Source organism: Nycticebus coucang, chromosome 1, assembly GCF_027406575.1.
Source record: "Nycticebus coucang isolate mNycCou1 chromosome 1, mNycCou1.pri, whole genome shotgun sequence".
Lineage (NCBI taxonomy): Eukaryota > Metazoa > Chordata > Mammalia > Primates > Lorisidae > Nycticebus > Nycticebus coucang.
This window is the reverse complement of record NC_069780.1, coordinates 176,038,301-176,054,973: the sequence shown is the minus strand read 5'-3', so window position 1 is coordinate 176,054,973 and position 16,673 is coordinate 176,038,301. Positions and strand designations below refer to the sequence as shown.

The following is a 16,673-nucleotide window of genomic DNA, read 5'->3' as shown; positions in this document are numbered from 1 at the left end:
TTTTTTCATTTCTCCTTCACGGAGCATGTTCTTTCGTAAATTGGCAACTTTGCTAATGCCCAACTACATGAGCTCTCCTTTTTCTGTACTTATGGCTCATTGTTATTTAAAAAAATGAATTCAGTAAAGACATAAATTATCTAAAATATCGCTACTGTAGAGTTATTTCACCAGTTACCCCCAGATTTGCATGAGTGTCCTTCTTCCCCCCTTTTACAATTTGTGAATATTTTCTTCATGGCACTTGTTATTTTGTATTGAAATATTTTCTCCCCTGCTCTGATAAGCCACTTGTAATAATTAATCAAGACATATTAATTTCTGTGCTCTTAATTGCAAACAAATTGTCTGTCACTGCAAGGTAAACTCTAGTTTTTTTTTTTCTTTGCTTATTATTTTAGAATTTAAGTTAAATCACTTGAAATAAAATAGAATTCCAAAAAAAATAGCAGCAGAAATATAGTTTTGATAGATAAAAATACAATTTCATATCTAGAGCACAAAAGCAGGAAGTAGTTTTGGATAATAGTTTTAAGATGCACCCTTAACTTTCTAATCTACTGACTCATACTAATGTTTGAATCATCCTAGCTTTTACAAGTTATATTAATTTTCATATATTTATATGTATTTAAGACTGTGAGATCATAATGGTAACTTAGATTAAAAACACAATTGAGATTTTGTTAATGCCAATAAAAACTATAATTATCAATGTTCTTCTGAATGTGGAACTCTCTAAAATCATATCCCATGAATGTCCATATTGTTTAGTGTGTTCCAACCCCATGGGCCTTCCATTCTTGAGAGTTCTCATTCAAATTTAAGCTTCAGGGCTTCTCCCATGTTGTTCCATCTGGTTGGAGGATTTCTGCCTCTTTGGATGCCTGAGCCTATTCCATTTTGAGTGTTCCAATGAAATATCACCTTTTGGTGGAGACCTTCCATGAGTCTTCCTCTTCCCTCATGTTACTCTTGCATTTAAGATTGGAGAAATATGTTGTGGATATATGTAGGTCATTACAAACGTTTTGAGACAAACTGTGTTATGGCCCATTATTTCACTTCCAAGAAACACTGTCAATAGCGTCCTTTCTGATTCACCCATGTAAGTTTCAACTTTCTCAGCTTATTGGTGTTGCTGGAAGGACTTCATTTGTTTCTGTCCACATGGATTTTATATTTCTTGATTTCTATGTGTCTCAAACTTTCATAATGACAGACACAATGTTTTTACATATGAAGCGTTTGCCTCCCTTGTTTTCATGAAAGGTAATAAGGACACAAACCAGGGATTTTTGTTGACAAACATCATACACATGCACTTAGTTTCTAAAAGAGCGTTTGGTACAAGAGTGATCTGAAAATATTTTTTACGGATTTGAACTGAATTTATGATTTTACTTAAATCATGTAATAGCTGTTTCTCCTATAATACATCAAAATTTCTCTGCCTAGAATCATGGTACTACTGGCATATTGGGCAGGTAATGCTTTGTTATTTGATTTGTAAAGATGCTTCTGTTCTCCCACTTATTAGATACCAGTAGCACATATGACTCAAGCAAAAATTTCTCAGGACAGTCCCAAATGTCCTCTGAGGGCCAAAATCATTTCTAATTGATAATAATTATAATAAATCTACACAAGAAGATAAATGAAGGAATGAAGCATGATATCTGAGTTTCCAGTCATTCCCTGTCCCCGCTCAATACTTGATATTTGATGTAGCCTTTTAGGAAATATTAAAATTGCATCAGCCAATCTGAATGAAAGTTTAAGTTATGACTCTACTCTTATAATATTGAAGAATAAGAACAGAGCAGTACTAGTACAAATGAACATTTTGAACACATGAACAGACTAAGAGCTAGCCACTCAATCAATGTTTCATAGAGTTTAAATTATGTAGTCTTTTATCACTAAGTTCACACTGGTATTCAGAGTTACTGATGACTCTGAAAAATGGAGCAGTTTGGCCAAAGTGAAAACTACTGAGTGAAGATCATTGGGACTCATTCAGGACAATTCCAGGGTGAGCTTCTGAGCTGTCCAATATGGTAGCCACTAGCCAAGCACTAATCCTTATGTGGCTATAGATGGGAAGTATAGTTAGTTTGTACTGAGACTTGATATAAATAGAAAATACTAGGTATAAGTATAGAGCTAACAGTGAAAAAGAGAATGTAAAATATCTGAGTAAGTTTTATATTGATAATATATTTAAAGAGTTATATTAAAACTTGATAGGTCAAGGAAAAATATATAATTGAAATAAATGTCTCCTGCTTTTTTTAACATTTTAAATATTGCTGATAGAAAATTTAACATACACATGAGGCACATGGTTTTGGTTTGTATTATATTTCTATTATACAGTCATTTGCCTTCATTATTAATTCCACTCTGAGCCTCCTTTTTTTTCTCGTACATAGGATATAATAATAATAATGATTCTGGTGATAATGGATCTATAAAGGTTACTTGTGAGGTTTCAAAGATATGTTACATAGGAAAGGTTTTCATAAATTGGAGAACGATCTCTCTAAAAATTGACTTTTAATTAAATGAGATTGGATTGTAAATACCAATTTTCTGGATGTTAGATGACTTAGTAAGGTAACATTGTAATTGGATGATTGAATAGTCAGTCAGATAAGGTTGCAGATATTCATAGTAAAAAAAGGTAATTTATAAAATAAAAATTCATAAATGATGTTTCCATGTATAATTTAAAAAAGAATAAGAAGAAATACAGCATGCTCTAAAATTCCCCTTCATGTAGTACAACTCTCTACATTTGGAGTTAGAGACGGCCATCTCTGCCATTAGTAGCAAGTTGGTTTTAACCTTTTATTTCTCATTTGTAGAATGGAGATTAAAATACCCATCTGAATAAGTTGTTATGATTAAATACAATAGGTCAATAAATAACATGGCACAATGTCCAGTAAAAATGCCACTCAGAAAATGGAAGTTATGCTGCTGCTGCTTTTTACTAGCGTCGTTATTATTATTACCACTATTATTATGACAGGATTTATGTATTGGGTCTAACAGACTCCAATCCTTAATTTCCAGTTAATAAAAGAAGAATATGTTAACTGAAGAAATAAAGAAGTCAAAAAAAAATGAAATAAAGAAGTCAAAATAAATGAAAAAATATTAAGACTGATGGTTACGGGACATTATTTCCTTTAAAATGTTCATTATTTTCATTTCATTAGAATATCTTAATTGGCTTATTGGACTTGCCTTTTGTAAATGGACTGACTGTATCTTAGATACATATGCATATTGCGTGTTCAATTCATCGTACATGTACAAGTACAATTCATTCTCGAGGATTTGTATGTTCAGTCTCCTGGTAAAAGGCTCATTAAAAGATGTGGTCAGAAATACACATAAAATACACAATTCAGCTCTAAATTGTGCGTGTCTTTACATATGTTCCAAAAAACTACAAAGGATTATTTTTGGTTTTCTTTGCTCTGCCAATGACAAAGGTAACCTGGAGCTGAAACCTGATTATTTACAAACAGTATAAGTGTTCTGGGGCCTAAAACCAGCCCCACAGACCGATGGCCATGTGCCTTAAACATCTAACAGAATAACTATCACAAACACACAGGCTTATGATCACTGCTAAAGAAAATTCTATCTGAATTTGGAGTATTTCCACATACAAGATTTCAAACTATTTAATTCAAACCATGCACTGTTAGTAATCAAAGATAAATAAAAATAGCACAGAAAAGAGGTAAAGTGCTTTTAAAGAGTCAAAACAATGATTTCGTAGACCATAGTTACTTCTGAGGAATGGCCTTGAATGTAAAGATGACAATATCTCAAAGAAACTACTGCTTTTTAAATGTTAACTTTATTATAAAAGCATTTAAGCAAAATAATAAATAAAATTGAGGGATCATTTTGAGGTTAATATTCACAAATTGCTAAGAAGTTAAGTACATAGACATACCAGACTACTGGAATATGTTTTTGTACCAATCCTAGTCATGCTAAATTTTATCTTAAAATGCAGGATCTTTTGGAATACCAAGACACAGGCAGTGTTTATTGAGAACTGGTATCTTCCTCTCTACCAGCAGACATGTAGTCTTCTGAATTTGTGCAAGAAAAATAAATGCATGGATTATATGGTCATAGATAACGGTTTCCAACTTATTCATAATCTATCTTAAGACTTTGACAGGTTAATTAAAAATAGGTCTATACATAGATCAAAATGTTTGAGCATAGACGTCATTCCTCAGACAGTGAAATTAAATGTTAGTCTAATTAGTTTCCAAAGTTCTCCCTGTGCAGCCCTTTTTGGGAAGATTCTTTATACTGTGTCAAATAAGACTTTTACCGAACATTTTTACCCTCCAGTTAGGGTCATCTTTATTCAATTCCAAATAGAAACAAACACTGTAAAATTATGACTGAGTTTATTTTCTAATAAAACATTATGTCTTTTTGTTATCTGAAAGAAATAGCTGTCTTTTTTTTTTTTTCAGATTAATATGAGGTTACAAACAATTAGGTTACACTGTTTGCATTTGTTGGGTAATGTCCCTAATGTAGTTGTGTCCCTCAAGAAATAGTTTTTAAAAAGAAAAATACATAATTTTTAAATTATAATTATAGATGTAGAATTTCCAGGCAGAGAAGTTAGGGGATGATTATTTCTTCCTATCTCTGAATGAATGATCCCTGGAATATTTATATATAATGTGAATAAAAATTAAATATAAAAATACACCTTTTATTCATTTTTATGACACATTTTAAATGTGTTTTCAATTAAATAATCGGCAATTGCTTTTTCTTTGGAACAAAAAATTGTTCCAAATTTTTGTCCTAAAGAATGACCATTGAGGGCACTTACTCTGTGGGAAGCGAGGGGGATTGTCATTGACATCCGTCAGAGTGATATTAACTGTGGTGGTGCCCGACAGGCCTCCCATCTGGCCACCCATGTCTTTCGCCTGAATGACCACTTGGTATTGTTCCCTGTTTTCTCTGTTCATGTTTGGTAAAGCAGTCCTGATGATACCTTGAGAAAAGACAAAGAGTTCTGTTATTTTCATTGAGTTGTCAATGATTACTTGATTTAGCCCACAAATAGTATTTTTAAACTAGATTTTTTTGACGATGAAAATGATTTTGTTACTAATTTTTAATGTCCAGAAATTATAAAACATATGTAAAAATTGTTTACAATTAATTTGTGTTGTTTTTCTAAGCCCTAGCAGTACCTACCAAATGTTCTGTAGTGTTATGTAAGCCCCTAGGTAAAAATATCAAAAGCTATGTTTCCATTAGCTCATGCAATCTTTTAACTTTGAGTTCTTAAATCTTTAAATGTTGCATCATCACTCATCTGTGAATAATCACGTTAAGGTTTCATTGTTGTTCTTCCATCTTCTTTCTACTAATAAAGGTCACAAAGATGATTACATTAACAAACACCAATTCCTAATTCCTGACCTGTTTCAGGCTCCACAGAGAAATAGGGCTGCCCTTGAAGTATGCTGTAAATGACTCTGGCGCTGTTCCCATAGGAAGGGTCATCGGCATCTGTAGCTGTGACTTGCACCACGGAAGTACCTGAAGTATCCAAATTCAGCTTAGTTCTGCACAGTACCAGAAGGAGGAGCAAAGCACTGGTTTTCATTGAAGACTTGAATGATTTTTGGCTTTAATAATGACCTCTTAAAGAAACTTTTATGGATGAAAAAATACATATTTGCACACACAGCGTTAAGACAGGTAAACTCCGAGTTCAATCACATGATATATATTTGGCCAGCAAGCATAATTTTATAGTTACAATTAATATACCACATGCAGTCACGTTGCAAACTCAGGTTTGATATTTAAATTCATTTTCACATAATAGATTTGTTTCGTGTAAAGGGCGCATCTAATCACAAAGGAGTAAGTATGTTCTTAGTTCTCACTCTCCACTAATTAACTCTAAAAATAATTAGCATCTGCCCTAGAATATACTTTTATGAATAGATTAAATTCTAATTTTAGAAACAATCACAGATGATCCCAAGTTCCATGAACTACTAAAGTCTATTTAATAAAGATCAAGATATTTAAAGGGGCTTTATAATAAGATGAGTGCCTAAAGTCCTTAGGATTTAACAAAGTAAATATTAAATAACAATCCCAGAACAATGCTTTTGAGAAATGCAGGGTTTGAGAATTTGCTATTATATCTGTTACAAGTAAAAAAAAAAAAAGCATCCAACATGTTTAATCAGTTTAAACAACACTACACATTTTGAGAAATGCCTATTATTCTACTAAATCTAAAAATGTCTGTACATAGTTATCAGTGTTTCTTGAAGTTTTAATCACCTGTCATTCTATATTTAATAAAAAAGTTATAGCAATTGTACTTTCTTTGCTGGTAAGAAAGCAAAGCCTCCATTTATTTACACTGTAATGGAATGTATATTTTCTTGAATGTTATGCAGTTCTAATTTTTCATGTCTTCTACTTACAGGTTCTACAATTTAACTTTGTAATTCTGAATCAGGATGTTATTGAACGTGGGTATTCATAAGTTTTTTCTTTTTATTTCATTTTTAATTTATTTATTTATTTTGAGACAGAGTTTCACTATGTCCCCCTCAGTAGATTGCCGTGGCGTTGCTGCTCACAGCAACCTCAAACTCTTGGGCTTAAGTAATTCCCTTGTCTCAGCCTCCCGAGTAGCTGGGACTATCGGAGCCTGCCACAACCCCTGGCTATTTTATTTATTTATTTATTTTTTTGCAGTTGTCATTGTTGTTTAGCTTGCCCCGGCCAGATTCAAATCTGCCAGCCTCGCTGCATGTGACTGGCACCATAGCCACTGTGCTATGGGCGCCGAGACATGTTTTTTTCTTTTTAATATGAAACTAAAGTCAATTGAGTTTTGTATATACATGCAATATTTATAAAAAAGGATGTTTCTTAATAATGAATAAGAGTCAGATAATCTAAACACTTCTATAATTTGAAACATGTATATAATCCAGATAAAGATTTTAGGTAAATTATGATTAGAGTATAAATACTAGTCAATGTTTATCCTAATCTATGTGACAAAAAAATTATATTTTTACAATTTTTCTACTGAAGTTTAATGATATTTTATTTATTTTTGAGGCAAGTATCTAGCTATTTGCATTGTAAAGAAGTACAAATTCATACTCTATTCTTATAGCACAGAAATGTATCATTGCATTATGAATGTTTTTGCCACAACAAATAGGTAAGTAAGGAGACGGTTATGTTAATGAGTTAGATGTAAGCTTTCCACATTGTGTAACAGATCAGCACATTGTACCCCATAAATGCATTCATATACACAGTTATGATTTAATAAAGAAATAAAATAAAGAAGTACAAATCCATAGGAGGAATAAAATGCATTCAACCTTTTTTTTCTGACTTACTATTTTCTAAAAGAAAAACAAATAACTGCATACTTTGGTAAGAAATCAAAGAGGTCTCAATCAATTGATCATACTATTACTGACTTCTTGATTTAAAAAAAATACTTTTTGAATACCATCATAAAGGTTGTAAATGAACTTACCTACAACAGACATTTCAGGAACACTAGCTGTATAAATTTCTTCTGGGAATGTTGGTTCATTGTCATTGATATCATGGATTTTGATCACAAACTCAGACTCTGGTTCCACTGGCCTCAGAGTTCTTCTGTTAATAGCCTGTGCACGTAGAGTATAAAAGGCCTTTTCCTCTCTATCGATTCTTCTTGTGGCATGAATATCACCTGTTTTTTCATCAATAATAAAAAGAGTACCAGCTCCATCTCCAGATAAAATGTATTTGAGTGATCCATCTCCTTTATCTTGGTCTGAATGAAGCTAGAGGAAATAAAAAAGAATATATCCATAATAATCTTGAAAGGTACATAAAGCTGAAAGAATTCAAAGAATGTCCTTCAAATCCCATCACCGAACAATGGAGTCTGTTATCTTAGTTCTTGAAATGAGAGTTGAATAAGTTTGATCACAATGATTTATACACTTCAAACAATAGGACAGCCTTTTATATATCGGTATGATTTTTATTCTAAATTGAAAACAGTAACAACAATAAACCACACCTGGCTTGGTAAATAACTATTTTTTATGGACAAGTAGATCCTGATAAAGATGTAAGACTTCAGTCTTGATAGATTGGTGTAAACACTGCTCTCTTATCTCTTTTAGTGATTAAAAAATTATTTTATTCTTTTATTATATAGGAAATTCATCATCTATAAACTTACTATTAGTCATTGGATTTCTGCTAAAGAATTACTGATATCTTAAGAACTATAAGACAAGCAAAGCTATATGAGACAGATAGCTCCTACTTTAGGAACACCATACATAGTTTGTTAGTTTATACAATAGACAACAACTATCCCACAAATACTTGAGACGCTGAACAAAAGTTCAGATAGATGTCCATATAATACATGTTTATATATTTTAAAATTATACATAAAATTAATAAACTCTAAATTCAAATATGTTCCAGCCTCCTACCTTGTCAAATCTACCTTCTTTGAACTCACAGGACAAGTTTTATGTAAGAAAAAGGCAATGAAACACCTGTTTCCTGCCTTCTTGCCTGTGCTACAACAACCACGTTAAATCTTTTAGAATCAGCTCCTCACATTAAAGAGCTCTGCATGCTATCGTGTGGGCATCTCAACCCAATGCACACATATTCCCAGGTGCATGTGTTAGCTTTCCATATATATTATATTTCAACAGAAGCCCATAAGGCCAGCCCTTAGGCTTAAGATTACGCACCAGTGAGTGAATCCAGACTTTGAGTGAATAACACAGAAGAGATACTTCTACGATGGGCAAACAAGCTGTGGGATATTCAGGCTAACTCTTGACTACACTGAGGATGTTCTGGAAGTGGACCCACAGATTTCAGATGGATATTTCTCCTGCACTATATGCAATTCTTACCATGAAGGAAAAACCTTGACCATGGGAAGAACAAAGTTTGGCTTTGAAAAACACAAGAATTATATGTTTTCCTTTAGTTGTACCACCCAACCCATAAATATTTTTATGTTAGAATCACAGTTTTATCACTAAGATATTACACACTCTATTTTCTAAATGTTATTTATAAGAAATATAGAAAATACAGATTTTCTTAATCATTACAAAGCATTTATTATGCATATATCATAATGGATATGTTTTATCATTTAATTCATATGAAATATAGAAATTTTATGTTAGACATGAATATAATTAGACACAATTCTCAGTCTTTAGACTTCTTACATCAACAAACACTTTCAAGCAATTAAGTGTAGCAATATTAAATTGATTACTTCCTTTTTACAGTAAAATTTTGTTTCTTTAATTGAAAGATTATTTTTCCTTATGGTAACTTATGTCAATGAAATTGTGAAAATGGTTTATATGAAAATTTATTTTTTAAAAGTTAATTAGTATTTTGCATATGCATCTGATGTTCTTTATTACTAATCATTGTGGGGTTTATAAAAGCAGTCTACTTTTTAGTTGATGGTTTGCATTCATTTGCATTTAGCTATCAATTCTAAGTAAAACTCCATTTTTCTGATTTCTGGATAAAACACTCATTATTGTAACTATTAATATAATGGGTAAAGAAAACCCCAAGCTACTTTGGTGAAAAGCATAAAGAAGGCAAGTAAAAAATACTTTTTACTACATTTTTAGCTATTCATAAACCATAAGGTAAAGGTTGAGAAACTCAGGAAATATCTGCTTTTAACTACAAGGCTTTCAGAAGAAGCATGTGACTGTGTTGTTCAGGGAACCACTCTCCAAAAGTCATAAGATTGATGCTTTTTAGTAACTGAAAATGGATAGAGTTTCCAGGAAAGCTTTCGATTATATGCATGAGTAACACAGAAGCAATTTTCCAAATAATGTTCTAGGCAGTTTATATTTCTTGTTCTGTCTAACTGAAGAAAATTTACTGACATTATCAATCATTTAACCAGAGAATGTTGTGGTTTGTACTCTACAGTCTCAGTGTTTATTGTCTATGCATTCAATAATTTTAAATGAGAAATCTTTTTTTATTCTCATAGGGGGCAGGTACTTTGAAAAGCGAATCAAGTCCATTCTCATTTTACAGACATGTAAAATGTGGTGTGTGATGAAAATTCACAGGACAGCTCAAAAACTAGCCCCTAGGAATGAGTGAGGATTTTTTAAGCATATGATACCCAAACTACCAAGGAATGAGTAGGGGTTTGAACCTCGGAACTTTTCACATTTTAGAGATTTTACATCTTAGAAAGAACACTGGATGAATACAAAACATAGATTTGGTGTTAAGAGGATACAAGCTAAGAAGGAGAATCCATTCTCCCCCATCCATGTAAACGTGAAAGAGGTGAAGTCTCCATTCTTTCTTTAAGGCTGAATAATATTCCATGGTGTACATATATCACAATTTATTTTATTTTTTTTTTTTTCTTTGGCCGGGGCTGGGCCTGAACCCACCACCTCCGGCATATGGGACCGGCGCCCTACTCCTTGAGCCACAGGCGCTGCCCTATATCACAATTTATTAATCCATTTGTGGGTCAATGGACACTTGGGCTTCTTCCATGACTTAGCAATTGTGAATTGGGCTGAAATAAACACTCTGGTGCAAATATCTCTGTTATAAAGTGATTTTTGGTCTTCTGGATATATACCTAATAGAGAAATTTCAGGATCAAACGGCAGGTCTATTTTTAGAGCCCTAAGTGATCTCTAAACTTCTTTCCAAAGGAAAATATTAGTTTGCATTCCCACCAGAAGTGCAGAGAGCTAGAACATATTCTTCTTAGCAAAAAAACAAGAATAGAAGAAAAAGTATCCAATGTACTCAGCCCTACTATGAAACCAATTTATAAGCACCCACACTTCCATATGAAAGCTATAACCCAAGTACAGCCCAAGATGAAGGGGAAAGAGGATAGGGAAGGGCAGAGGGGAGGATGGGTGGAGGGAGGGTAATTGGTGGGACCACACCTATGGTGCATTTTACAAGGGTATATCTTAAATCTACTAAGTTAAAATATAAATCTTAACACAGACTAAGAAAATGAGATGAAGGCTATGTTAAACACTTTGATAAAAAGTATTTCAAATTGTATACAAAATCAGCACGTTGTACCCCATAATTGCATTAATGTACACAGCTATGATTTAATTAAAAAAAAAAAGAAAGAAAGAAACCATGCTCCTAACCAGACATACAAAAGAGAACCCTGCTCAGATGGTGGTGAAATGTTAATTTTTGTAAATCTCAGTTTTGGAATATAAATCACAGCAGGATTTTTACATTCACTTGTACTACAGACAGTGACAATTAAATCTTGTAATTGGACCACATACTGTGGGAGTTGCTGTTGGATTAGAAAATTGAACATGGTAGTAGAAAATCAAAGAGATGAGAGTTGTACATAGACTGTGGTTTTGAGAATCAGAAAATGAAAGGATGTCTACCTTCTCCAATGAGAATATAATTAAGAAAACTACACCTACAAATTTATACAATTTGATCCTGAGAAGCCAGATATATGATAAATTGTTCTTGAACCACTAGAACTAGCATTAATGATAATTTCCATTTTAAAAAGTCCTTTCTTTTCTTACAGAGAACAAACAACTGAACAAGAGCATTAGTATAAAGGTGGGCGGGAGAAGGACCATATTTTGGGAAGGATGTTAGCCTAAATCTACTGAAAGATTTTCTTTAGAAACATATTTGGGAAATGGACAATTAAAGTCACTACAACAGATATTTACTAAGAGAAGCAGAGAGATGAATTTCCAGGTCTCTGAGACTCGGGGAACTTCTTCCAATAGATTACAGTGATGGGTATTAAGAGCTATGTGATAACAGGTGTGTTGATGCTGACATTTTCCTGTTATGGAAACAGACCAAAAGACAAAGGTCTTAAATGATAGCCTCCTGCGTAGGCTTCCTGTCCTCTGCTTAAGTTTCCCTTTAGTATTTTAATTATCTCGTACTTTGTATATTTTTTCTCAACATTTGTCCTGGTATCTCATTCACCCATTGTTTGTGGGTGAGAGGTACAATTTTATTTCCTTTTCCAGAATATTTACTAAGTAATAATCAGACAAGGGGTAAGCTTTATAACTGTAGCTTTTTCATTACTCTTTTTTATTTCAATATTACGCGTTAACACTTGAATTTAGCAAACATTTCATTGAACAAAATTATCATTCATGTCACCCAGAAGTTAGGATCAATGGGTTATGTGCCAAAAAACTTACCACATCTACTTTGAAAGAAATAATTTTTGTATTGATTTGTCTTGTGCTATTTTATTATGTGAGACCTTAAATTTTCTTTAAACATAGAAAAAATTAGATTATTGTGGCTTTAGTTTCGCAGTAACACCTGTTCTCCGGTGTGAAACATTTGTGTCACAACTTTTTAAGAAGAATTTTATGTTAATACTGACCTTTTCTTTCCTTGAGAAAAGCCTATTAAAAATTCACAACCTGCTGTGTTCCTTGTAAATTCACAATCAAATAAAGGACATGGCAAGAGGCATGACAACTAATGAAAATAGAACAACTGGTACTGCACTGCACATTTAAAAGTCATCTTCCTATTATTTAACTTTTTATGCACATAATTTAATTGTAACTTATTATATTAGCTTATATTGAGTACTTTTCATATTTTAAACTAAACAATTCATTGAATTTAAAGAAACGCTTTTAAACACAAATTATTTAACACATGTGTGGTAATTTGAAATATAGCAAGTCTGATAATTTTATGACTTTTCTTGTAAAACGCTCATCTTTAGATATTCATGTTATTTTGAAGCTGAAAGGGGTCTTGTGGCCTTTTTAGCTTAAAACTTTTTAAAAAAAAAAAAGAAGAAAAGGAGATTCAATTGTTTATTACCAGGAAGTTGAATAAATGTTATAATTCTGGGTGGAGTCTATGTTGGTAGAACCTTGTTTCATCTGTTCTGGCTGCAATAATGAACTTCCCTTAGGTGACGCATGAAGACATCGTGGTCAATGACAGACCATATATACTGACAAGGGTCCCTCATAATTATATACTATATTTTTATTGGACTTTTTCTAGGTGTAGATACGTTTAAATACATAGATACTTACCATTGTGTTACAATTGCCCATGGTGTTCAGTATGGTAGCATACAATATAGGTTTGCAATCCAGGAGCCCATGAGTACAGCAGGCTGCACCATCTCAGATTGCGTAAGCATACTTGCATAATTACACAATCTCCTCTGACACCTTTCTCAGAATGCATCCCTGTTTTTAAAGAACTCATGACTGCACCATAGACTGAGTGGCTTATAAACAACTGACATGTATTTCTGGAGGCCGAGAAGTACAAGACCAAGGTGCCAGAAGATCCAGAATCTAGTCAGGGCTTGCTTTCTGGTTCACAGATGGATAGATGGCACATTCCAGCTTTGTCTTCACAAAAGGAGAGACGAGGGGTATCTCTTGGGCATCTTAGTAAGGGCACTAATACCATTGGTGGGGGCTTCATCCTGACACCTAAACACCTTTTAAAATCTCCACCTTTTAATACCTTGGGAATTAGTATTTCAATATACGAATTTGGGAAGTGAGGCATAAACATTGAGACCACAGCAATAATAATTCATTTTGGGATAAATATAAAAAACAAAGTATCTATTTAAAAGAACAGGCAATTTAAGTGATTATGTTACTGAAAGGATAATAGATGAAAGATTTTGACTTATATTTTCACCCTTTGCTAGGAAAAAGTACTAAAAAAAAAGATTTTAAAATAGTGAAAAGCCATATGTATGAATAGGAACCTATATTGTTTATATTCTGAGATTATTTCTCATTCAGAGTTTCTGATAACCATGTTAGACACTAATTGTTCTTTGGCTCTTTTCCAAAACTAAAAAAGATCAGAAAAACATAGAATTAATATTTATAGTGTCATATTATATTAGAATTATTTCTCCAATTGTTAGACTAGTTATGAAGGATAAAATTTATTTATTTATTTATTTATTGCAGTTTTTGGCAGGGGCTGGGTTTGAACCTTCCACCTCTGGCATATGAGGCTAGCGCCCTACTCCTTTGAGCCACAGGCACCACCATGAAAGATAAATTTTGATGAATGAATTATAAGAACTATAACCTTCCCTATCTGGGCTTAACAATTTCTACTTTTTTATGCACATTAACCCAAAACTGTCAAAAAAATGTGGGTAGATTTTTTTCCAATGAATGGTGATAACGCTATGCCTGATTCTCTTTCAAATGGCCAAGATGTTTTTCATTTTTCAAAAAAAAAAAACCAAAAATCCAGAATGTACCATATACACTATGCCATTCTGGTGGCAACAACATTAGCATTCTGCTCTGTTTGCTCCAGTGAGAAACATAATGTCAAATGAAAAATAAAGCATCAAATCAAGTAACTTTGAATTTTGCATCCAATAATAAACACCAATTAAGACAGTCCAGCATCAGAAAGCAGCTGAAAATATGTTACATCCAGCAAACACAATCTGGTTAGAAATAAATAAGTAGTGACTCATTTTATTGTACCTGGGGAATAAAAGGACCTGGGTGGCTAACCTTGAATTAGAGCAGGGGAAGTTTAAGGAGGAAGATTAGGAAATTGTCCTCTAAGTGCAGTTGTAATGTAGTTTGTTCTCAATAGGACACTGTTTTCATATTAATAATATGAAAAATACTGGTTGATTTTATGAATCCCAAGACAACAATTCTTTGAGAAATAAGAAGAAAAATAAAGCTTATTAATGGAATGGATTGCAAAAACAACTACCATCATTTTAAAATACCCCATTATATTATTTATTTTCATAAGTGCTTTTCTTAACAATTTCTTTCTGGGGGACCAGAGAGGCAAGTATAAATGGTTTAAACGATGATGGACAGCCACGTCTGCACACATTCGCGAATGCCAAAAAATTGTTTGCTTTTCACATTTGTCTGTGGTTCCCTTCAGATCTCCTCCCAGAGGAAAAATCCAGTAAGATCTGAATTAAATTACTTGGGTTCCCTCCTTCCTTTTTGTTTTCCTAGAATGTATGCTATTCAAAGTTAGCATTGTGCTCACGAGCGCCCTCCCTGGCGTGTTCAATCTGTGATGATCCGGGAGCTGTAGGGGCTTTCTTGGAATATATTGAGTTATTTGAGACTATACTACTGATCAGACTTCTTAGCAGTGTTATAAAATTCCAGAATTCAGGCTCAGTGCCTGTAGCCCAGTGTTAAGGCACCGGCCACATACATGGGGTTGGCAGGCTTGAACCCTTCCTGGGCCTGCTAAAACAATGACAACTATAACAACAGAAACAACAACAACAACAACAAATTCCAGAATTCACATCCTATTAGAAATGCTGCTAGCTCACATCTTGCAATTTTTTACCTAGGTTATTATTATTGGCTAGCACTGGAAACATAACAAGAATACATTGAAAGCATTGATTTAAAAAGTTTTTGTAGACAGACTTTCACAGGCATTATGTAGTTCCAAGTCCATTTAAAATATATATATTATGGGCATTTACTGCTTCAAAGGCCAACAATTTAAGTACATGACTTAAGGAACTTTAAAAATCTGTATATCAAACACACAAAAGGCATATTCTCTCTAATGCATCAATTTATCCTTGGTAAAGAGCGTTATTGGAAAAATATTTCAGGGAAGGTTCATATTCTTTTACAAGCCTGGTATCTTCTTACATTTTTGAAAATAACTGAACTATGAAAAATATCACCTTGTTGCCTGAAAAGGACACTCAATATTTTTATACCTTATTTTTACCCACCTACTTGGATAAGTCCCCCCCCCTTTTTTTCTTAAAATTCAGATTAATGTGAGGGCACAAACAAGTAGGTTACAATGTTTGTATTTATTGAGTCGAGTCTCTCTTATAATTATGTCCTGCACCCAGAGGTGTGCCATTGGATAAGTCTTCTTAAAGCATTTTGGATTGGATTTACTATGAAGGGACATATGTATATAGATATATAAAAGTTTTTAAATGGGAAATATTTAAAACCAAGAGATTCATTTTTATTAGTAAGGTGAAAAGTAATCACATGGGTATGTAAGCAGCCAAGAATCTTTCTTTTCACCTTTCACCCACAAAGTCATTGTGACAGGAGGTTTTAGAATAACAGAAGGTGAGAGCTAAGGCTATATATTCAGGAAAGGAGTTTATGCAAGGAAGTGTTCCTTCAACTGGGTTTAGTGAAACTGAATTGAAGAAGTCAATGCCACACATAAATTCTAAGTGTGGCATTTTAAGACTCTAAAAGTCTTGAAGACTGCTAAGGAAGCAGGATTTGAAGCTCTTGCGTTTGTAAGGCTTGGAAAAGCACTTTTATCTTGGTAGCTACAGCGGGAAAAGTACATGACTGGATGCTTGAAGGAGAAGGACCAGGCAGCTGCCCGTCCTACTGTCTCAAGGGATTTTGGTCAAGAGCAAAAAGTGAAAAGGGGTTTTTGTCTTTATTTTTATTGGCCTTTTGAGACATTAACTGAAATGAGAACCTTTAAAAAGGTTATGAATGAAAAATTATATACCATGGAAT

At 33.1% G+C, this 16,673-nt stretch overlaps 1 protein-coding gene across 1 annotated transcript in view; it reads right to left on the bottom strand.

Moving 5' to 3' along the window:
* CDH10 (cadherin 10) overlaps positions 1-16,673 on the bottom strand; it is a 157,119-nt gene that overhangs the window by 39,689 nt on the left and 100,757 nt on the right. The window contains exons 3-5 of the mRNA XM_053596532.1: positions 7,604-7,898; positions 5,494-5,613; positions 4,892-5,059 (exon numbers count right to left, since the gene is read on the bottom strand). Coding sequence (XP_053452507.1) covers positions 4,892-5,059; positions 5,494-5,613; positions 7,604-7,898 — 583 coding nt within the window. The remainder of the gene's footprint in view (positions 1-4,891; positions 5,060-5,493; positions 5,614-7,603; positions 7,899-16,673) is intronic.